The sequence below is a fragment of the Pristis pectinata genome, chromosome 14, assembly GCF_009764475.1.
Source record: "Pristis pectinata isolate sPriPec2 chromosome 14, sPriPec2.1.pri, whole genome shotgun sequence".
Taxonomy (NCBI): domain Eukaryota; kingdom Metazoa; phylum Chordata; class Chondrichthyes; order Rhinopristiformes; family Pristidae; genus Pristis; species Pristis pectinata.
The window spans coordinates 35,907,720-35,932,537 of NC_067418.1; the positions used below are offsets into that span (position 1 = coordinate 35,907,720).

Sequence of the window (24,818 nt, forward strand, 5' to 3'; positions counted from 1 at the left end):
AATTTAGGTCTTCCCAGTCATACAGATGAGGGTCAGTAGAAAAGGTGAAGCAGCAGAATTTGGTATCATCAGCATACATGTGAAAGATGACCCCATGTCTCCACATGATCAAGGGAAAGGATACAGATGAGGAAGAGGACTGTCAAAGACAGATCTTTGGGAGTCTCCAGAGGTAATGGTGTGGGGGGAATGGGAAGGCAAGCCATTGCTAAATATGCCCTGATTATGAATGGTTGGTTATAAATGGAACTAATTGGGTTTCACTAAGCTTTACAATTGATGTTGTTGGTGAAGTATGACAAATGATGCTGTGCAAAAAATACAAGGTTGGAAGACAAGCACTGTGGTAACCATGGCTGCAATTGCTGGGAGGAGGAGATGGTGAAAGGAAAGAAGCTGGGTTCTGTGGTTCAAATAAAATTTATAATAAACAAACTCAACAGCTGCCACTAGTGACATTGTCTAAACTATTCTGTTAGGTTCCACCACTAACTCATGTTTCATTTATTTTCTTTATAAATTGTCCAGTTTCCTCTTTTAGATCTCAGTTTAGCTCATTCCTCCATATATTTTATTGTATGGCAAATGGACATTTAGTACTGCCCCCATCCCCCTCTGCCTTGCCATTTGCCCTTGAGAATATGGTGCCGAGCTTTCTTTGTGAAATGTTGCAGTCTTTATGTTAAGATCCTCCCACACCAGAGAGTAATAGTTCCTGAATGTTGCCCCAATAAAAATAAAGGAATTATTTTATATGTCTGCTAGTTTATTGTGTACGTTGAAAAGTAAAAGTTTGCATCATGTGCAATTCAGAGGGGATATTCAAATCATCCTATTTGTTCTATTTGAAATTTCCCATGTAAGACCTCACCCCTTTAATAAATAGATTGTGGTGGCTTACAGTGCAATGGTCTCTGTAAACATGTTTGAAATTTAATTTCTCTTCGAAAAGGAAAAAGAGCCAGAATAACTCTGGATCATTTCCTCACTGTAGTTGTAGCTTGATGTGACATGAAGACACACTGCCAAAGCAGTTTATGTAGCTGCATTGTTTTTGAGCGACAGAACAAGCTTTGGCCAAACATTTTTAAAACAACCCGATATAGTAATCACTGCGATTAAATTTATCAGTCAGAAGCAATGAGCACTGCCAGAATTATGTCACTTGCAGAATCTTTGCAATTGTTCATTCTGAAACTGTGCAATCAGCAAGGGTTTGAGTCTGCACCACCCCCACCCCCCACCTTCCTTGTCCCCTAACTAATCCTCAGGAATTTAAGGAGTTACAGGGTGAAGCCACTCCTCGGGATCTGCTGATTGCTCACTGCCAATTCCTTTCCATTCATCATTCCCTAGACATTGTCTCTAGCTTTCAGAGAACTTCCTAACTTAATCTCAGACTGTGTTTCTTTTTTGATTATTGTAAGTGCTTGTGAACAGAATACCTTATTTTCCACTCAATGTCAGCTTCAGGACGACCAGATCATATGGAGTTCAGCATTAGAGATGCATCAAACTCCCTTTTTACACCATTCCCTCAAATACGCTTAGGTAACCTAAGTTCCTGTGGTTTTGCTTCCATTCCCCCTCACCATCAATCCTGTGGCTTCTCTCAATTGGAATGCCAATCTGATGCCAATTAGTTCTGAATTAAGGACAACTGTTGTTTAGTGCCAAAAAGCTTAGATTGAGACTGTCCAATTTATATTGTGATGCTACAGTCAGCTGTAAGAGGAGCCTTTCATTCAATCCGGCTGAATTTAAATTTGATGTCAATGGTGAAAGGCTACAGTCAAAATACCATACTTAATTTTTGGTTCAGAATTGTTTTCTTAAAGAAAAGTGGCAATATTTGTGAGATTATAGCGTGTGTTGGTACATCAATATTCTGGACTCACCCACTGTGTTAATGGTTACAATAGGATTACAATGCCAAATTTCACACTGGCCAATACTCACAGATCTTTGCAGTTGGCATCACAGAGAGTGGTCCATTTGTTCTGCTGGTGTGGCTGCCATTTTATGCACTGATAGTTGGGGTCCAGATAGGAGCCATTCAGGCTGTCATTGTCTTGGATTAACCCTGAAAGCCAATGGAGAGAAAGAGCATTAGTATCAACCTAAGCCAGGATGAAAATGTTCTCTTAAACAGCCAAACCTTGCTCCCTAAATTTGAAAGTCCCAGATAGTGAGACTCGAACCTTCTCCCATTGGTACACATTCAGCAGGCCTGTCCTAACACCTGCCAAGTGCACAGTGGCATTTACTACCAGAACTCCCATTTGCCAATGCATCAATGTCCAGAAGAAAGGGAAAAACCAGTCAATGTGCAACATTAGCAAGATGACAGAAGGATCAACAACTTTGGACCCGCCTGGACCACACTAGCCCTCGGCCCCCTCCCAATTCCCAAAACATCAATAGAGATGCTGCTGGTAAAAACAGTGGCCAAGAGTGGCACTCTGATGGGCACTGAGAGTATAGAGGAGTTCTCTAGAGTGTCTGAAGAGGGAGGTGGAGGCAGTGTAGTGCAAACACTCAACAATGCAATACAATATAATTGAAGAAGAGCAGCGAAGTAAGTCTTTTTCAATCTTTTTATTAGTTTTCAAATTAATACAGATTGATGCATAGCATCAATATTTATACACGTAATACAAAGAGATCAGGATAGCAGCAAAGTAAGTCAAGGCTCTGGCACCAACATGCAGCTTTACTCACCTTGGTTCCTACCATATTTGTTTTTTCCTCTCTGTATCTAAGCATTAAGGATACTCATTTTTGAAAAGACCAAATGCTCCAAGCACTTATGTATCTTCATCATGGAAACATTCTGTCAACACTGCCTTTTTACAAGTATCTGCTAATTATCAAAGATGCTTTTTTAAAAGCGGGACAAGGCATCAGTATATCTTGAGATTTTGAGTTGACCATTTTGATGGAAATTCTCTGAGAGAGGCCTGTATCATTTCCTTTACAAGGTAAAAAGAGCATACAACCAGGAGGAACCACACCTCCTACCAACCACAAAAAGTAGAGGAAACTGGTTTAATAGGAAGATGCACCAGTGACCCTGTCAATAGAGAGATAGGTTGTAAGTGTATTCCTAAACTGGATTACTACTATGTAAATTGTGATCAGTAGAATGTTGCTAAAAAGTGTTAGGGACAAAAAAAATGGAAACATGTCCTTACAAGGGTTAAATGGGCAACAGTGCCCTGATTAGCTGAGGCTGAATGGTGTCATGGTGCATGAATGCCACAGAGTTGGGAATGTTTAAAGGAATGCCTTAAGAGGGATGGAAAGAACAGTTTGTCAGAAGAAATAATCAGATGAATTCAATGCTTAGTTGTTTGTTCTCCAAAGAATTAGGATAATATTGTTTACACTTAGTGCCTTGTTACCATTTATAGATTTAAAACACTTTTGAACACTTATTTATTCGTGGAATGTGGACTACCCTGGATTATTGCCTAACCTTATCAGTCCATGAGTAAATGCTGGTGGGCCACTTTTTGGAACAGCACGGTTAAGGTCCTCTGATAATGCTATTGGAATATGGAGTTTGCAAATTTTGACCCAAAGATGAAAAAAGAATGTTACTCTCTGTCCATTGTGACTTGATGTGTAATGTGGAAATGATGGTGCTCCCATGAACCTGCTGCCTTTATCCTTCTAGGTAGAGGAGGGTGCAAATTTGCAGAATGGTGTGTTAAAGAACTCTTGTTAAGTTGCTGGGTGCACTGTAGAGATGATTCACATTGCAGCCAATGTAAGCCTATGGCAGAGGGAGTAAGCATTTAAGATGGTGGATGAGGTGCTGATCATGTGGACTACTTTGTTATGAATGATGTTGAGCTTGTTGAGTTGTAACTGAAAAATAATACTCTGCAAGATTACAAACTCAATTACTCATTACAAAATATCCAGATGGGATTGGGTGACACCACGCAGCAGCTGTGGTTCTGGATTTGAAAGACACAAGAACTTGCAATAGTTAAGGACATGCCTCAGATCTGTTTGTGCAGCCACAGTATTTCTGTGGCTGGTCCAGTTAAGTCTCTGGTCAGAGGTGATCACAAGGATGTTAGTTGTGGGGAATTAGATGATGACAATAGAGTTTAAAATTAATAGGAGGTAGTTAGAGTCTCTCTGGTTGGAGACGTTCATTGCCTCACACTTATTTGGTATGAGTATTAGTTATCAGATGTTGTCCTGGAAGTTATCCAGCTCTTGCTGCACATGGACATGGATTGCTTCATCATCTGTGGAACTGCAAATGAAATTGTACATGCTGCACTTGATCATTGAAGTTACTGACTGCCATTACATTGACTGTCTTGTCAAACTGATAGACAGCAAATCTGTCAAATTGATAGATAACAACTCATTATCTGTACCCACTGTCTTGAACTTCCTTAAAGTATTACATTGCCATGAATAACTGTGGTATGTCTTAAAATGTTGCTTATTGCAAAACTATCAAGGTCTTGTGTCTCTCACATCATAGAAGCTGCCGTGGAGACAAAAAAGGCCTGCCTCCCTGTTGGCATTTGCAGATCCACAGAAGTTGCACACTATTACCCAATTCCAGCCACTTACAGTGGATGTGCAAGCATTAGCAAAGAGAGCAAGCCAGGAGGAATGAGTGCCTAGAATGATGAGTGAATCATTGCGCGCTAGTTCACAAAAATGAGGAACTGTGAGTAAAATAGAGGCTGCTGCTCTGGAACAAAGGGAGAAAAACAAATGGGATCTCTTGAGGAGTCTAAGGAGACAATCTTAAGAAGAACAATAGTTTGGGAACATTCATCTCATATGGAAGTATGGCAGTTCCAGAGAACTGCCAAGTCATTGGAAGCAGGTCTCCCTGGGACAGCAGCTACTCTGAAATATATCTCTCGGCTAACCACCCAGCCACCTGCTGCATAACAACATATCACTGCGGGAGCATTTCAGAGCAAAGGCAGAATTATTCCCGTGGTATTTTCTAAGAAAAGGTAGCTGGCACAGAGAGTAGCCACAGTGTTAAACGCTTGACTGCAAAACACTACATCGAATAGAGCCGAGCAGGGGTAGCAATGGAAGACCTCACTCCAATTCCAAAGGTGCTCGATGCTTTGTGGGCACAAAACACCAACCTTCCATACAACGCACAAACTCTTTTTCTCGATGTGCCTTGGCAAGTCTTTTTATCACTGGTTTCATGATGGTAATTATTGGATGGGCTGATGGGGCAGGGGCTGGAGTTAGTTTGTTGAGAATGGAGGGATGTAGACATGATGTTATCCTCAATGCCATACCTCATTCAATTTTTAAAGATCAGAAGAGACCATTCAGCCATTGCGTGCTGGCTTTTTATAGAACAATCTCATCATTCCAACCCTGTGTTTTTCTCATAACCTTAATATTTTGTTAAATATTCAAATATTTATCCAATGCCCTTTTGAATGCAACAATTCAACCTGTGTCCACCTGACTTTCATGCAATATGTTCCAGATCACCGGTTAAGAATGATCTTCACTCTGGATCTCAGAGAGTCAATTTAAATGCATTTTATCTGGTTTGGGACGCCTCCACTAATGGGAATGGCTTCTCTCTACTTATCCTACGTAAAACTGTCAAGGTTTCAAACATGTTTATCAGATCTCCCCTCAATATTTTCAGCTGTAAGGAGAAAAAAATTTTAGATTTTTAAAATTTATGTTTATAAATGAAATTTGAAAGTGGGGGAAATAGGCTTGTCTTGAAACTGAAGGGAAGTGTACATCCTAATGCAATGAGAATTCAGAAGCAGGATTTCTTTGGCAGATTTGCAGCAGGAGCCATAAGATGCATTATCCTCAAATTCATACCAAACATGAGCATCCCAGAGAGGTATTCAGATCTGATTGTCAGCAAGGACAAGCCTGATCCAATCTTCAGGAATAAGCCCTATCCAATCTTCATCCAACATCGAAAGATATGTGCCTTACCAGGGATCACTGGATAAGAATCACAGATGGAACTGTCTGACTGCCACTTCCCAACTATGGGGAACTAAAGCAGAATTGTGAGGGGTCATTTGTAACCTTACCCAAGATCAACTAACTCTGCACAGGCTGAACCTGGGATTGCTCAGCTGAAATAAAAACAGAAAATGTTGGAAACACTCAGCAGATCAGGCAGCATCTGTGGAAAGAGAAACAGTTAATCATTCAGGTCCAAGATCCTTTGTCAGAACTGGGAAAGAGAGAAAACAGTTTGTTTTAAGTTCCAGAGAAGGTGGGGACAGATAGATAGGACTAAGGAAATATCTCTGATAGGGAGACTGCTCAATTGATGCTAGTTCAGGGCATTTATCAACAGAACCACTAAAGTACCTTTCTATCAGTGGCAAATCAACACTCCCTCACTCTCCTGGAAAGTAGAACTGTCAGGCAGTTATCAATCTAAGGGAACATTTAAGTAACTGTCAGAAGAAATGAAATGAAAGATAACATTCCTACCTGGCTCCTGTTTAATCATTCCATTCAGCATCTGAGTGTTTAAAGTGTTTGGCGGGGAGTCTGAATGTTTCCGCTTCTTGGCTGGATGCACAGGAATACCTCTGCAAAGAGATGAGACATTATTGGAGGCCAGACTGCAGAAGGGATTGGGAAGAAGAGAATTCTAAAGACAATCTTTATTCACATCTTCCTGTCTTATGAGTTCAGCTAACTTAGGCTGCTCTGGGTTATTGGTCATGGGCAACCACCCAGATACTTGGGAATAATTCAGTACAAAGTACAAATTAAACACAAATGGATGGGTTTTATCTATTTCAGCTGGAGCAAAAATACTGCATCTACACACACACACACGTTTTGAATGATGGGAACAAATGGATTCAGAATTCAGTCAACAATACCAAATATCCAAAAGTGTGAAAATTGAGTGATTGAAGAAAAGTATCTTTCACAGATGATTGTATTAGAGAGGTCTATTAGAACAGTAGTGTTCTGAATACATATAAACAAATTAAATCATACATTAAGATACACACACACATACACACTCTGTAAAACTAAAGTCTCCTGCATCTTACTCTGATCCATGATGCTGTAGAAGCTGGTGAAGCATTTGTGACTGCTGGGCCTGATGGAGTTCATTTGGCGATATTCCGGATACTGGATACTGGGTCATCATTGGCTCAGGCTTCATGTACATCTCCCGTGGCACATTGGGATAGTGAGGGTTGGGCGGCTGATGAGGGTGTGGTGGTTGGAGGTGTGTTTGTGCAGGATGTTCCAAACGAGAAGGGGGTGCCATATGACACAGGTGTTCCGGCGTCATAGTGCGGAGCAGGTGGGACTCTGCTGGAAGAGATAAGCAAGTTTTAATGCATTACAGACTGGGAGAATTGAGCAGCTTCCCTTCATATTTTGTGTCATACAAACACCACTCCCTCATTGTAGGTTTCCTTAGATCTAGTTTAAAATCAAGTCACCTACAAATATCTGAGGGTGTCCACAATGGTGTCAGTCTGGGTAATTCTAACTGGGCAACATAAGCTTATGAACGAGAAAATTATCCCAAGCATTGAAAAGCTCATTCAGCTCAGCTTTTATCCCCCAAACAGAAATATAACTACCTTCCCTGTTTCTTTAAGATCTTACTCTGCCTCCAATTTTCCTCCTCACATTGAAAGGCACCGATTGACTGAAGGGATATGGTTTCACAGATGCCAGAATGCTATAATCCCTTAACCAAATAAGTAATCCTCAAATGTCAGCTGAGCCTCTGAATATTAGCAAAGGGGAAAGTGGATGTGCTAATGTTCCTTGAGGATGTAACAAACAGGAGGTATAAAAGGAAAACAGTGTATTTGAATTTCCAGAGACATTTGATAAGGTGCCATATAAAAGGATACTGCACAAGGTAACAGCAGATGAGATTGGGTAATATAAATAGGGGAGTGACTAACCGACAGAAAATAGAGAGTCAGGATAAGGGGATCATTTTTGGATTGGCAATCTGTAACTAGTTTACTGCTACAGGGATCAGCACTGGGGCTTCAGTTATTTATAATCCATTCTGATGATCTGTATGAAGGGACAGAGTATGCTGTAGCCAAACCTACTGATATGGGTGGGTTACACATTGCAGGGAGGACACAAAGAGCCTGCATTGGGGAATCGATAGGTTAATTAAGTGGGCTACAAATTGGTAGATAGAGTATAATGTGGGAAAATGTAATGTTATCCATGTTGGAAGAAAGTAAATTATTATTTAAGTAGAATTAGACCTCAAAATGGTGTGATACATGAAACACACAAGTTAGCATGCAGGTACAGTGAGTAATTAGGAAGGCCAGTAGAATAGTTTCGATGCAGCTTTAAAGGTTGCTACTGAGACTGCACATGGACTACACCATACAGTTTTGGTTTGTATTTAAGGAAGGATGTGCTTACATTGGAGGTAGGGAAAAGAAGGTTCACCAGGTTGATTCATGGAGTGAAGGGGTTGATGTGTGAAGAAGGGTTAAGCAGGTTGGGCCACTGGAGTTTAGAAGAATGAGGCGATCTTATTGACCACAGAGTAGAACAATGACAACAGTCAGTGCTATTGCCTCAAAAGTTCAAGGGGCCCAAGTTCAGGCTGTCCTTGGGTTCTCTCTGTGTAGAGTTTATACATTTTCCCAGTGACTTCATGGGTTTCAGCCTCACTCCCAGTTTCTTCCTACAACTCAAAAGATGTGGTGGTAAGTTAGCTGGCTACAGTAAATTATTCCACAGTATAAGTGACAAAATAACCAAAGGGGACTTAATGGACGTATGAGGAAGAATAAGTTGAAAGAGCATGATGAAATAAGAGGGGGAATGGGACTGGCTCTCCTGGGTGCTGGCAAAGGCCTGATGGGCCAAATAGCCTCCTTCTGTGTCATAAGATTCTGATGGGGATGATAGGACAAACGTTGAGAGGATATATCCTCCAACTGGGGTATCTGGAACTAGAGGGCATAATTTCATTTCAGACAGAGATGAGAATTTCTTCATTCAGTGTTGCGAATCTTTGGAATTCTCTGCCACAGAGATCTTTGGAGGCAGTCTCCAAGGTGGAGATAGATAGACATTTGAACTACAAGAGAGCGTATGGGCATAGGGAGAGAGTAGGAAAGTAATGCTGAGGCCAAGGCTTATTGACCACGACCTTACTGAATGGCACAGCAGGCTTGAGGGACTGAATGGCCTACTCCTGCTCCTGTTTCTTATGTTCTGTGTAAATCACACTAAGCTCAATCCCAACTTCATCTGGCATTTGCAAAGAGATATTTTTTTTCACCAGGGGGCACTGGGACCAGTTACACAAACACCTCCACCCAGCTCAGATGCAAGTACAGGCTGAGAATCTCCTAGTCAAGCTTCTTCCCAGTTAAGAGAGTGGGAAGTTCGATTCCTCTAACAAATCTAGTATCTTGCAGAAAGCTTTCAACTCATTTATAACTCTTTCAGCATCCAACAGCCTGATGTTGATTTTGAAGAACTATTTTGGCAAAAATGATGATTTTCAACCTGTCTGTATTAAAGCTGCAGAGCCACAAATATAGAGGTGACCATGAGCATTCAAAAAATGTAACCTGTTGCCATCTCTGACTGGTGGTCTTGTGCTGAAGTCTGAAGCAGAGCTGCTCTAAAGGTTCTTTTCTTATTACCTTCTACCTCTCAATCTGACCCACCCCCAATTTACTCCTTAAGGTGCTGATTCAGATTGAGGAATAATGCCTGACACCAGTAACCACTCTTCATGCCTGATCATAGGCCATTAAACGATGGCAGGCAACTCAACTCATGAAGGCCATCACGGCCCTTTTAAATATAGACACCTCCGCTTCGAGGAAAATCTACTCATTACCTACCCTGTCCAAGCATCTCATAATCTGGTAGAGCTCCATCAGGTTGCCCTTCAGCCTTCTCCACTCCAATGAAAACAAACCCAACATAGCTGAAACGCTCTATCCCAGGCAACATCCTGGTGAACCTCCTCTGCACCCTCTCCAGTACAACACATTCTAATTGCAACCTGAACTGCAGACAGTACTCCAGCTGTGTCCTAACTAATGCTTAATATAGTTGTATCATAACCCCCTTGCTTTTATATTCTATGGCCTAGCTAATGAAGGCAAGAATCCTGTATGCCTTCTTAACCTCCTGTGGTGGTGCCTTCAGGAATCCTTCAACATGTACACCAATGTCCCTATGTTCCTCAGTACTTCCTTGAGTCCCACCAGTCACTGTGCACATCCTAACCTTGTATGTCCTCCTAAAATGCATCACTTCACATTTTTCAGGATTAAATTTCATCTGCCATTTCTCTGCCCCTCTGTCAAGTTTTGTGTCAGGAATGCCTCCAATAATAAGATCTTAGAATTACATAAACAGCATCACGATCTATCCTGGAAATCTAAATCTGAGGGAAGTACAATAAATGTGGTTTTGACTGTAATACAAAAACATGACAGAGAAGTTTGAAGAGCAGGCAGACACTACAGTGATAGACACTTTCTATGACAGGAATAAGTGGCTTAGTGTATCTCACAGGATGTGTGTACCTATCCATGACTTTAAAGCTGCTAAATCCATTCTTATCTCGAGCAGACACCCCAAACAAGAATTCCCTCAAGGACTTCTGCTCTGATCTTAATGGGGAGGCCTTGGACAGTACAGGGCCTTCTGATTCTAAATCCCATAGAAATGTTTTGAAAGTCAGTTAAGCCAATACATCCCTAGACTCAGCTGACATTCAAAAACAGTTAAAAATGAAGCAAGAACTTTAAATTATCTGAAGTCTAAAATAACTGAAAACTTAAAACACTGACTCATTGGAAAACACTGAAAATTGATTGAATACAATTAAATTAACTCAGTGTAAATTACTAAAACTTGCCTTTTCCCCTTGCAGTTGTTCCTGTGCATTGCAATACATACAGTCATTGAACCTTGCATCAGGTCTAACCTGGAGCCGATTCATTTGCTCTTCACTACTGGACTCCAACCAGTGTTGGAGCATAGTGGTCTTCATAGGGATGGGACTTTCACTTTCCTGCATGCTTATGTGGGAGTCCCAAGCATCTTCATAGCAACAATGGTCAATATATTAGTAATTTGAACATAGTGAGTTTTTGTAATATTCAAGATGATGCTGCCGTAGGGGAAGCTTGCTCATCTTGTGGCCAAGGCCTGTGACTACAGCAAAGTGCCTGTCAAATAAAATTGAATGGCATATATTTGATATTGTGATTTTAACAGTTAGGCAGGAATCAGAAAGCATTACTCTGAAAATGATGCTTTTCAATGGAAAATGAGTGCCTAGTGTAAGATATAAATGTATTGCCAGAATATAAATCTGGAATGTTTAAACAGACAACTGATAGTTTTTTTCACAAATGATGCAAAGGCAAATCACACCAAAACACATCATTTTATCTTTTACATATGGTGACAACAAGAAAAGTGATGCATAGGTTATATGCATAACTACCCAAAATATTCCATTAGACCCTCTTTAATGATGATTATAATTTTAAATATGGGATTGTAATAGTCAGTTTTGAAACCGGAGCATATAGACATGGAAGTCCCTGGCTCAATCCACATTTAGTTCTTTTCTGGGTCGGGGTGCTACTTGGTTTCCGTGACCCTGGAAGATTGAATCAGGGGTATTGCACATATCAAAGGGGAAGAAAGTTTTTAATTGATCTGTTCCCATTAAGTTGTTACTAAACAACCCCAAATGAAAGGTTGAGGCTGCTTGAGGGCAGGAGAATATTTGGTTGGGATGCTTCCTTTCAGATGCAAATGCTATCTCAGCTTTGTGGGAAAAAAAAATCACGATTTAGATGAGGTACTAAAAGTGAAATCCCACAGAATTAGTCATTTCAGAACAACAAAGGATATATTTTTAGAATCATGGCTGATTGTAAATTAAATTAAAATATCTTGATGTATCTCATCAAAATGGAAGCAAGTATGCATGCATTAGGAGAGGGCTGGAGTACTTTGTGTGGAAGTTGCTAAGAAGTTTGCAATATCTCAGCTTTTATTGTGTTTGTCCTGGCTCACTGCCAATCTAATGGAGGGAGTTTTTCTGTTACAAGGTGCACTGCTTTTCATCATTCTGAATAACTCTCTCACTTATAAAAATACAGTTTGTTAAACAAACAGTTGTTATAGATTGCTTCTCTAATTTGGATAACAAAAGCTTTATCAAAAAAAAGATCAGCGAAAGAAATTGAGGGAATCATCTCAGAGTCTCAAAACCTCTCTGTTATTTTTGATACATTATCCAACTCACCTCTGTATGAATTCTGTACATTACAGTGAGAGGCATTTCTGTAGAACTGGGAACCCAGTATCAAGCATCCCCAGGTCACCTACAGCAGCAGTTTGCAGGCTCTGGCATATACAGGCCTAGGTCCAGGGACGTGGGTCAAACACTACCCCCAAACAAACCCATCCTGTTGCACTTTTAACCTGATCATTCTTCTGACCTGTATGAATTCTGTGGACATGGAGTTTCAGAGAAAGATGCTTTGAGTGCTTTTACCTCATAGAGTGTTAACTGCTAAAGTGGAACATTACAACTTGTAATATAGGAAAACAAATAGGAACACGAGTTCATGTTCCCCTGCTCCACTACATCCTCACACTCCTTGAGGCTCCATGCTACATATCTATGGAGGCATGAAGGCAAAAAGTTGGTCACTTCTGGGAAACAGCACTGTTGAAATGCAGAGGAATGGTCCTCCACCATTCCCAATCTACTTCTGCCACATCTCTAATAAATTTAAATGACTCTTATCCCCCCCGCAGGGTCCCTCAAGACAATGACCAATCAGTGGTAACTTTGTGTCATTAGAAGATGGATTGAGACCTTCCAAATCGATGGTCAGGAGTCAATGAGACATTCATGTAGCAGTCTTAACTGATTATGAGCCCAGAATTGAAGGTTATGTAAAGGACATTTTACTTCCTTTCAAGAAAGTTGGAACAGTTTCTATAAAAAAAAAGTTACAGTGAAAGGTCACAGTAAGAGTGAAATTACTATCAGAAATGCAGCCACAAAGCCCTTTATAATTTGTAGTAGTGATTGAAGTGTTTATCTTGCAAACTGCCCTTAAACATGATATGGATGTCTCTGTGGGTCACACTTTTCCCTAGTTGGCCTTATATTTATTGGATTGAGCAGTGCTGTGGTTAGACAGTAGCCCTTCATGTCTGGGAGCTGGGTTCACATGGATAGAAGTAAAGTCTCTACTGCCTGCTGCCTGGAAGATTACAAAGTGAGGTATATTTAGTGTGGTTTCTGGTGAGTAAACTAAACCAAACCTCAACACAAGTTCATGATAACTATTAATTAGATGAAGAGAGGTCAGAGAATAGTTACAGTTGGTGGTGCATTAAAGATTCGGTGGGTTACAGAATGTTATTTGCACAATATGGACAGTGTTATACCAGACTCTGATCTGGGAATAATTGATGGATAATTAGTGGGGATTATATTCCTTACCTAAACATATGCAAAAATAGAATTCAGAGTGCTTAGCACTGCTAATGAATGAAAGTCTTGGAAAATTTTCCTACATTGATCACTCCAACTTGATTAGTCAAACTTGATCCACGAACACACAAACTGTGGATATGGAGAGAACGGTAATAGATAGAAAAAATTTTCCATCTCAACACCAACCAGCCCAGACCTATCCAAGTGAATGGGAAAGAAGGTAAATGGGAGAGGTTCAATTTTCACTCTGTTCTCGTCCATTTGCTGTTTGAATGACTTTGGTTTTAGTTGTAAATGAGGCTCCTGCAGAGCTCTGGCAAAGCCCCATTTATAACTGACATTCATGGAGCCCCAATGTTACTTTGGCTAACTGGTGATTAGCACATCTACTGCAGCCACCTCACCTGGCAAAGTAGTTGGGACACTATTGTAGTTCATGAAGGTAAAATACAAAGATATTTTTAATGGAGCCAGGAAGAAAAGGTGCATCCTCTGAGCTCCAGAAGGAAATTGCCTCCACTGTTTCTCAGGGTCTCCTTAGCTCCCCAGTCTCAAATCTCCCAAAACACTCCTCTCCTAAATTGGCAGTCTTCTTTTGGTGCCAGTGAACACTTTCCCCATGCGACGGTGATGCAGGAGAAGCCATCTATATGTTCAACTCTTGACTCTCCAACAACTCCTGTATAGCAATACCCCCTATTCCACATCCCAGAGAGATTTAAAATCAACCATAATGTCTCAATTTATGTTGAGCCAGGAGTCATTTCATGACGTGGTCCTATTTTCTGTTGAATCCCCAGGTTTCTAGACAATAATAGTTTACTGTACATGGTATCTCTCATCCAGTTTCCATGGTGTTATTAACACACCAATGCTACCACCATGAGGAACTATGTGTACTGCTTTGGTGACTCTTCTTGAGAGCCAGAAGAATCACCATAGGCTGCCATTTGAATCTTCTGGTTACAGTTAGTATCCCCCTCTCAAGCTACAGTCACTTGCATGTGAAACTCTTAGGGTCATTGAGTTATACTGCACAGAAAAAGGCCCTTCGGCCCAACTTGTCCATGCCTTCAGGGAATCCTGCACTAGGACTCCTAAGTCCTTTGCACCTTCGATTTCTTAATTCACTTCCCGATTTTGTCTCTGTGTTGTACCCAAGCTAAGAAGACAATGACCTAGAAATTGTACTGTGCCAGTAAACAAGCAATGTTCAAGGAACCCACACCAGGTTTCTGTCAGGGCCCCTTGCTGCAAGGTTCCATTGCCCTTAAGACCAAGGCATCATGAGATATAAATCTAGCCACAGATGGAAAACATGCACAAAGGTCTTGTCTCTGCTCATTGAGCCAACTTGGGTACATTACGTATCATATGTCATGGGGTTTGGGGGAGGGTGGGAGGTGGAAGGGCCAAAAGGGTATAACAGGTCAAACTCTCAGGAGGAAAGGAATTTCAGTCAGAACTCTAGAATCTGGTCGAGGCATTGGAAGGAAAGGTGTTGTTGTGATTGGCTGAGAAGGCAACTTAGGGTTGCAATCATGGTAAGACTAGTGGTGGGCAACCCAAACAACATCCACACCAAGGGTGGTTAGTGGGCAAAAAAGGCAAGAAGAAATTATAAAGGTAATTTGGCCAGACTGGTTCCCTTTAAGCAGCCCAGAAGCAACTTTCCCTGCCTTGTGATGTTCTTTTTCTGTACAAGTGGCTTATGCTGCCTATATGCTAGACATGCATAAATAAAATTTGCCTGAGTGATGTCAAAAGATGCATTGCATGCCATTTGATGGCACTGTGCATGGTTAGGAGCCTCTGTGTATCAACAGCTCATATGTTTAACATTTGAAAACATAGCAAGTACCCAATCATCTTTATTGATCAGGTTTCTCATTAAATTTGTTCAGGCAATGTGCAAAAATTCATCAAGATCACAGCTGGTCTTCCACCTCAGCACCATTTTCCATCCAGGTCTACACAAGCACCATTTTCCATCCCTGCATCCTTTGATTTTCTTAACAGAAATTTATCAATCTGTCGATCTCTGTTTCGAATGAAGATAACGAATGAGCTTCCAATGCCGTACAGGGTAGAGAATTCCAAAGATTCACAGCCTTCTGAGTGAAAATATTTCTCCCCAACAACCTACCATCCCAAACAATCTACCACCCGATTCTCAAAATGTGTGCCTTGGTCCTAGAGTCCTCGTTCAGGGGAAACATTCTCCCCCCATCCTACCCCTCATATTTTAAATCTATGTCACTGGAGATCAGCTGCATGGATCATCTCTGAACCACCTCCAGGAAATGAACATCATCCTTGTATTTCTGTATTCATTTCAGCTGACTAAAGTTCCACTGGAGGCACCTGCAGATCATACACTTTTGAGATAAGGTTCTAGTGATGTTCTTAAACATCATGGGTGTCTCTCCAGTGTAGCACCAAATGAGTGCTGTATTGTCAGAGGGGTCACTCTGCAAATTATAGACAAAGGGCCCTCTGGCTTGTTTAGATAGGCATTAAACATCTCGACACCCTCAGAAAAAGAGGGAGGAGGTTTTACGACCTCTTCAGCAACATTCTCTCTCACTAAAACCAGATTAACATTTAATTGTCAATTGTGGGATCTTGCACTGCACCAAACTGGCTGCAACGCTTACCTGCAAAACAATTATTACATCAAAGGTGCTTTGAAATGAGTGTCACAGCTGTGAGAATGCACAATAGTAATGCAAATCTTTATTACCCAATATGTGTGCATTCACCAAACTCACTTGAACTTTAAAATTCATCAGAGAAATTGCACTCTTGGACCAAATGTAATCTCATGGTATAGGCACACTGCCTAACTCTCCCTGCAACTTTCTAGACACATCAATTAACAGCCCACCACCAGTTCATCCTCTGGGGAATCTCATAGTTATTTTAGAATTCTGCATTTCTTCACTGCCTCATCAGCACTGGAACCTGGAAACAAATTATTTGTAACAATTTGACACAGAGGAACTGGCTTACAGATGACTCACATTCTACAGAATAAACAATAACCCTCTCCCCCAAACCTCCCCTATTCTCCAACATTAAAAAAAATGCATTTCCTACAATTACAACACCATGCCTACACAAGCACTAAATAAGAAAACACCTCCTCAAAAACTCATGATTGACACAAGTGGACTGTACATTTTATCTGCTGATAGATTCCTTCCAATGTATTGCCTTGTAATTTGGTCTACATCTCCTTCAACTGTTTCTTTCTAAAATCCTAGTCTTTGACTTCCTTGTGACTCCTTTCTCGCTTTCCCCCTTCCTTCTATATTTTCTTTTCTCTTCTACCTTCTTCCTTACTATCTTTCACTTTTGATCTCACTCTGCACCTTTTCTCATCTTTACCATCCACTTCATCCTTCTCTCACCAGCACTTAAATATGAAACAAAATCACAAAAAAAGAGATGAATAACTTGCCAACAACTTTGAGTTCACAGGATCCCTGACAAAGGGAACACCCGACAAGCGCAGCACAAAGGTTGAGCAGGCTTCACTGAACAAGGAGCCAGGCAAAGCTCATTAAAGCAGTAAGAGTCATTGGAAGGTACTTGCAACAACCCGTAACTCTTATTCATCATCCAGTCTTCCTTTGAACTAATTTTGATTTCTCCTCAGCAGGTCGTTTCAGAGAGTCTCCACTGAGTAGCAGTCCTCTTCCCTACAAGTTCCTGCTGTTGGCACAGCAGCTTTTCTCTTTTACCAGCATTGTTTACTCACTAACTTTAGCTCGGCAAGCCTTTCAGTAAAGTGCAGCTCAAAACAAAAGCTGAGAGCTTTGATAAATTTATAAATGGCTGCTTTCACTGATAATTCAGGCATGCAGTCACACCTTTATTCAGATAGAAGCTTGGTAGAGCCTAGAGCAAACCAATCCAAAATAGGAAGTTATGGGGCTTACCATTCGCCTGTGGAGGGGAGTACGGCTCGGATCCAGAATCAGGAGGAGATTCAGGTAAAGTGCTGAGAAAACAAAAATGTGGCATAACAGTTAAAAGTTACAGGAATTAAATGGTGGAATAACTCAGAGCCGAACTTGAAAGACAGATTGAAATGACGATAACAAGATCAAACACATGATGTTTTCTTGACCAATTGGCACATTGGAGTTGCACTTTGAGACTGAATATCGGCTCAGAATGACATGGACCTCTTAAAAGAAAGAGTATTGCTGTACTTTGTTTTAATTATTTCCTCCTACTTCAATAACAAAATCGTACTATTTTCTTCCTTGTGGCTGTCAATGCTCTAAAGCAATTACTTGCATGCAAGGGCCCAGGCTGTCTGCACAGTAGCTGGCTTAGATCAACAATTCTCAGCTCACAGGGTCCCTGACAAAAGGAAACCTCAGTAAGCACAGTTCAATAGTTAGGGAATCCAGAGCAAAACAATGGGCAGAGTTTGGGGCTATGATCCTTCATCTTGTGCATCCCAGATGATGGCTGGTCTGACAGTGATGAAACTTGGGAACAAGTTGCCAACCTCCCTTTTTGATCAGGAGCTACTGAGATCCAAAGAGCAGAGGGCAGTTGGAGACTGCATTTCTAAAATGGTGGTTGTGCACAGCAAAGGCAAATAAGTCAATGGTGGTGCCAGACAGCAAGCAGGCCGAATTATATTGCAGTAAGCTTTGAACAGTGTGCATCCTAGGATTCTTATTTCTCAAACAAATCCCGTAATCACACATGGAGAAGAGACTTACAACACAGCTCCCTGCAACCTGCTTCTACCTATTTATTCTTGAGAAACCAAAGCAAAGGTGTTTACATTTTACCGCTGTGCACAACACCAAGGTTAGAAGAGAAAACGTTGGCAACATCAATCCTGAGCTGAACTGCTTAGGGAGGAGCTCCAATGAAGCAAACATGGAGTGGGATACAAAGTAGTATTGAAACAACCAGATCAAATATTAAAAGTTGAATCAAGCAGAGAAAGGCAAACAGCAGAAGCATCACTAAAATTTCCTAAACTGGTCACTGACCTATGCACTTCTTCAGAGCCACTTTGTCAATTTTCTCCTTTCTCTTCAGGTGTTACTTTCATGAACATAAGAACAGATACGACTTTGAGTTTCTCTCAGTTGTGAAAATTACAAATGCATATGTGGTCTAATTAATTCTTTTGTGATGTGTTGGTGTTAACTATTTAATTTTACTGGAGCCACTTCTGAATTTGTGTACTTTAAGTGAATGACTGGTGAAGCCAACAGGTGGCCTTCTGATGTCATTGGAGAGCAACTCAATTAAAGCACATTGGTGTGTGTTTCTGTAATGATATGTAGCTCACTGAATGGGATTTCTGGCAATGCTGGCATCTAGTTAAAGAATGTTTTCAGCCTCTTAAAAATGAACTGTTACTTTGCTGAAGTATTTATCATGTCCAAGATTTGGAGCAATTCCAGACCCTCAAGTTTAGTGGCTTAGCTCTAGAGGTCTTTGTATAGCAGGTCCGAGCACTAAAAACAGCCACTCAGTCCATTACATTCGCCCACATTTCCATTGCTTATTTAGTTTTACTTAAAATAGCCTTATTGTTTTGGTAGAAAGTTCCATAGTCTCACCACTCTCTGAGTTAAAATTTTTTCTTAATTCTTGATTTGATTTTTTTGTTACCATGAAGGAACAAACCCCAGCCTGTTCATCCTTCAAGGTATAACTCATATTTCTGGTGACATCCTTGTTTATCTTTTTTGAACTTTCTCCTGAGCTTCTATATCCTATTAGTAATATGGTGAGCAATTGAGGTCTAAATAAGGGTCTATACAGATTTAACTCTACCTCCCCAGAAATAACCCTGGAGCATGTTTTGCTTTTTTAATGGTTTAATTATCTTACATGGCTACTTTTAATAATTTGCACCTCCAAGAGCCCCTTTTCCTTCTCCACCATTTAGATTCTAATTCTTCAGGGCCGATTTCTTTACTGTCCATAAAAATATAATACATTATATTTAACACTGTTAGAATTTATTTGTCAAATAATCTCCCATTCTGTAAGTTTATTAATGATTTCTTGCAATTTGTCACATTTCTCCTCAGGTTGCTAAACTATTCTTCCCAATTTGGTGTCACCCCCAGACCTCCAAACAACCAGAGAGAGAGATTCATCTCCCTACCAACATCAAGGCAGTCACTGCAACAGACTTGGAGAGTAAGCAGGAAACAGAAATGCTGGAGGTACCACCCCAGTACGTGTGTACAATGCTGCCAAAGGTTCAAGAAATGTAGTTGACCAGCAAGGGGAAGAATTATGCTCTGCTATCTCAGTTTTGCTGCAGTAGACATTGCAATAACATTTCCTCCCCTACTCTCCCTATTTGTTACCCAATCACTTGATGATCTTACACAAAGACTCCCTCTTATTCTAACCACACCCTCACCTGTTTAGCTCACGGCTGGCACAGACAGCTTTCTGCTTTTGGCTGGCGGCAACCAGAAGGCATTTCAGGCCTCTGCTGATTGCTTTCCCCTTGCACACCAGAACCACTTTCTTGCACATGACCTGCTCACAACTTGCTGCTTCTTCCTCTTGGCATGCCTGCTGTCAGAAGATGTTCCACACCACTATACAGTCTTTTTAAAGAATGTTAACTCACCACTATTATTTCTGCATTATAAGATGGCAAACAGCAGTAAATGAAAGTCAAAACACTGCAGATGTTGGAAATCTGAACTAAAAATAGAAAATGCTGGAAACACTCAGCAGGTCAGGCAGCCTCTGTGGAAGAAAAGCTGGGTGTACATGTGAACCAGCCTTTAATCAGTCTCTCATCCAGATAAAAGAGGGAAGTCCTTGCAGAATCTTAGTGCCAGGTAGTTTGAAAACGAGCACAAGTGCAGCCCATCACACCTTGTAGTAGATATGCCGTGTGGGGTATTCCATAGCTCTTTCTTGACTTGGTTCCTGTTGTCCATGAGGAAACTGATACGTCAGTGCTTCATGCAAGCAAAGTCTGCAAACTGAGCAATATGGCAGTTATCAGCTGCTGCAGACTTGAAACATTTCAAAGCAAAACAAATTGAGAGCTACAATGGCTTTCAGCACATCATGCAATGCACTCTAGGGATGCACTGCAGTACTTGCTGGGTAGGCATTGTGCTGTCTGCCTGGTGTATTTTCCTCATTCAAGCAGTCCTCTTTCTCTGAGTACTTCCAACTGAAGTTGGGAGATTCCCCACTTGGAACTGTTCCTCTTCTGCAACCAGAATGGAGCTGCCAATACATTCAATGTTATGCAATATCCAGAAGGTCCCTGAACTTCCTGCAATATGTTGTGCCATAAATCCTTTGATGTCCAAGTCTACAATATCACTATGAAGCAATTTGTTTTGTTTCAACAAATGCCATTGACAGTTGTTTGCCCTTTTAATAATGGACATGATCATCCAATTCTTTGTACAACCTCTGTGATTCTGGGGCAAAGATGATACTGAAATTCTCTAGATGCTCTGCATCATGCTGAATGGGATTGTGATAAATTGGATAGGCACAGAAAGGTTTGGACGGCTTTAAACTGAGCATCCATGAGGATCATTATCAGCAGAAATGCACATCACCATGATCTGTAACCCCATGATTTAACTTATCCCTCACTTGACCATTACTATCAAACCAGGAAATCAGCCCTAGTTCAGTGAGGAGTGCAGAAGGGCATGATGTGGGCTGCACCAGGTGTATCTAAAAATAAGGTTCCAAATAGTGAAGGAATACATGTGCAAAAGCAGGATACAATAGACAGTTAAGGGATCTCATAACCAATGGATCAGACCAAAACTCTGCAGTTCACTCATATCTAGGCATGCATGGTGATGGACAATTAAACGACTAACAGAGGAAGAGGATCAAGAGGATCAAAGAAAATTTCCATCCTCTATGATGGTGGGGCCTGGCAATCAAGTGCTGAAGACCAGGCTGAAGCATTTGCAACCATGTTCATCCAGAAGTGCCAGAAGTGGTTTGTTCCTGAGATCTCCAGCATCATAGAAGCAAGTCTTCAACTGGTTCAGTTCACTCCATGTGATATCAAGAAACTGCTGAGAGCACTGAATACAGCAAAAGCCAGACAACATCATGTCTGTAGGACTGAAGACATGCTCCAGAAATGGCTGTACCTCTGGCCAAGCTATTCCAGCACATTTACAACCCATGCATCTATCCAACAATGCGCAAAATAGCTAAGGTATATCCTGTTCACAAAAAAAGCAAAGTTCCAATCCAGCTATTTGCCACCCACTCCGTCCACTCAATCATCAGCAAAGTGATGGAAAGGGTCATTAATGGTACAATAACATATTCACTGATGCCCAGTTTGGATTTCACCAGGATCATTTGTCTCCAGACTTAACACTGCCTTGGCCCAAACATAGGTCAAAGAAGTGAATTCCAGAGGTGAGGTGAGAATAGCTGCCCTTGATATCATCACAGCACTTAACCGAAAGCAGACACAAGAGATTCCGCAGATGCTGGAATCTGGAGCAACACACAAAAAATGCTGGAGGAACTCAGCAGGTCAGGCAGCATCTATGGAGGGAAATAAACAGTCGAGACTTGATGAAGGGTGACTATTTATTTCTCTCCATAGATGCTGCCTGACCTGCTGAGTTCCTCCAGCATTCTGTGTGTGTTACTTAACCTAATGTGGCAACACGGAACCCTAGTAAAATGGAAGACTCAACAGCCATCAAAAGGAGAGTGTTTGTTGTAGTCATAGCTTGTAGAAAGGAAGATGATTGTGGTTATTGGAGCTTAATCATTCCAGCCCCAGGACATTGTCCTGAGGATCTTCTATATAGAAAGTCCCCAGGACAATGTCTTTCTCTTCTACTACTTCATTAATAACCTCCCTTCCATCATAAAATCAGAAGTGGTGATGTCACTGATGATTGTTCAAAATTCAACTTCATTGCAACCCTTAGGAATGAAGAGGCCCATGCCTGCATGTAGCAAGATCTAGATAATATTCAAACATGGACCGATAAATGGCAAGTAACATTCACATCACAAAAAAGCCAGACAATGACCATCTCCAAAAAGGAAGTCTCATCCTCAGCATTCAACTTCATTACCATCACCATATCCCCCTCCATCAACAGGTATCTTGTGGCATGTGATTCACCCCCTGTCACCCTAAAGCTTTTCCACCATCTACAATGCAAAGTCTTATATGGAACATTGTAACACAGGCTTGATGGAATACCAACTACTTGTCCACTTGCTTGGGTGAGTGAAGTTCCAACAAAACCCAAGCAGCGCCACACCATTCAGAACAAAGCAACCTTCTTGAATGGTACCCCGTCCACTACCCTAAACATTCCTTCCTTCCATCAATGGCACACAGTGGCTGCAGTACATACCATCTATAAAATGTACTGCAGTTAATCTCCAAGGTTGTTCTAGCAGCAGCTGCCAAAACCCATGACCTCTACCATCAAGTAGGACAAGGGCATCAGGAGCATGGGAAAACCTCCATCTACATGTTACTCTCCAAATCACACATGATCCTGACGTGGAATTAAAAAGTCGACCCCCATGTTACGGCAGTTCAGGTAACAGAGATTTGCTTTTACAGAATTCACAAATCACTACCAAAAAATCTGAGATATGGAATAAAATTCTCTGTTGCAAAATATATGTGAGAAAAGGTAAATAACCAAACACAAAATTCTTTTTTCAACTGGCAGGTGGCGCAGCTTCACGTTATAGAAAATAACGATGTGCAACATTTTCTAGGAAAACAAAACCGCCTCCCCACCATAATGCGGTAACGCGGGGGTGCCTGTATTGTTCCTTCATTGACATTGGGTCCAAGTCCTTGAACTTGAACTTCCACTTCTTCCTCTGCAGCTCTGTGGGAGTACCTTTGCCAGAAAGATTTCAATGGTTCAAGAAAGTGTCTCACTGCCACCTTCCCAAGAGCAATTAGGAATCAGCAATATATGTTGGCTTTGGCAGCAACATCCAGATCTGGAAAAAAATAGTGATGTGCTCCTACATAGAAGTACACCTGGGCTCTCTTTGTAATGGTCCCAATCAAAATGGTGGCAAGCTGAGTGGAAGCTGAAAAAAACTTGTAAATTCAGCACATTGGCTTTCATTGCCAAGCCCCATCAAAACCTGGAGGAGGCAATGAAATGACACCTATTGTTTAAGCAGCTTTAGGGTACAGGAATTTCTGCACTTCACTATGGAAGCTTTCATTGTTTGTCAGTGATGCTGCTACAACATTTATTATTTTTAGTGCCAGTGTGCTCTTTGATACCTTGAAATTTTATTTGGATTTGTATGTTCCCAACTTATTGCCTATCAACAATAATTGGTGTTTATATAATGCCTTCAACATAGCAAAAGATCCCAATATGCTTTACACAAGTGTTACAAAATAATATTTGGCACTAAGCCGCATGAGCTATTAGGCCAGATCACAAAGGTAGATTTTAAGGAGTAGCTCATGGGAGGAAAGAGATATAGAGAGGTTTAGGGAGGGAATTCTGGAGTTTAATGCCTTGACATTTAAAGGCATGACCATCAATGGTGGAGCAACACAAACTGGGTTGATCAGAAATCCAGGATTGGAGGAGCGCAGATATCTTGGAAGATTATAAGGTTGGAGGAAGTTCTTCTTCTCTGCTTCTTAGGCAGTCCCTTCAGATCGAGGATGACTTGCTTCCATTCTGGTTTAATGGATTCTAAGGTGACTGACAAGGCCAAAGTGGGAACCAGAGACTCTTCCATAGATGGGAGTGGAGATGCCTGAGGAACCAATGTAGTAGATAGTTTGTAAGGTGCACTCTCCTGCCACATGCAGGGCTTGTGCACCCATGGCATGAACTCATGGTTCTCAATACCATCCTGAATAATCCTTCTCCAATTTGAGTGGTAGTGAGCCGGAGATTCCCAGGAGTCAGTAGTGATGTTGCATTTCTTCAAGGAGGCTTTGAGCACATTCCTAAATCTTTCCTTCTGTCCACCTGTAATCCCTTGCTGTGACAGAACTCAGTATAGAATCTGGTGTCAAACATGCAAGTAATGTGGCCTACCCAGTGTAGCCAACTTAATATAACCAAGGCCTCAATGCTGGGGATGTTGGCCTGGAAAGGACTCTGGTGTTGGTTCACTTACTCTTCCTGTGAATTTGGAGGATTTTGTGGGAACAATGTTACTAGTATTTTTGAATGCTAGAGAAGATTACAGAGACAGGGGTGATTATACTACAAAGATGCTTGAAAACAAAGGTGAGAACTTTAAATTGAAGTTT

At 41.1% G+C, this 24,818-nt stretch overlaps 1 protein-coding gene across 10 annotated transcripts in view; it reads right to left on the reverse strand.

Moving 5' to 3' along the window:
• The window catches only part of myrf (myelin regulatory factor), a 181,210-nt gene that overhangs the window by 46,369 nt on the left and 110,023 nt on the right, over positions 1-24,818 (reverse strand). For 6 of the 10 annotated variants that reach the window (XM_052029422.1, XM_052029425.1, XM_052029427.1 and 3 more), the window contains 4 exons: positions 17,467-17,528; positions 7,068-7,338; positions 6,490-6,590; positions 1,960-2,083 (listed from right to left, as the gene is read on the reverse strand). In XM_052029422.1, the coding sequence (XP_051885382.1) occupies positions 1,960-2,083; positions 6,490-6,590; positions 7,068-7,338; positions 17,467-17,528 (558 nt within the window). Of the gene's footprint in view, positions 1-1,959; positions 2,084-6,489; positions 6,591-7,067; positions 7,339-16,985; positions 17,295-17,466; positions 17,529-24,818 lie in introns of those variants that run through there. The other 4 variants (XM_052029428.1, XM_052029423.1, XM_052029431.1 and 1 more) reach the window with 3 other exon arrangements.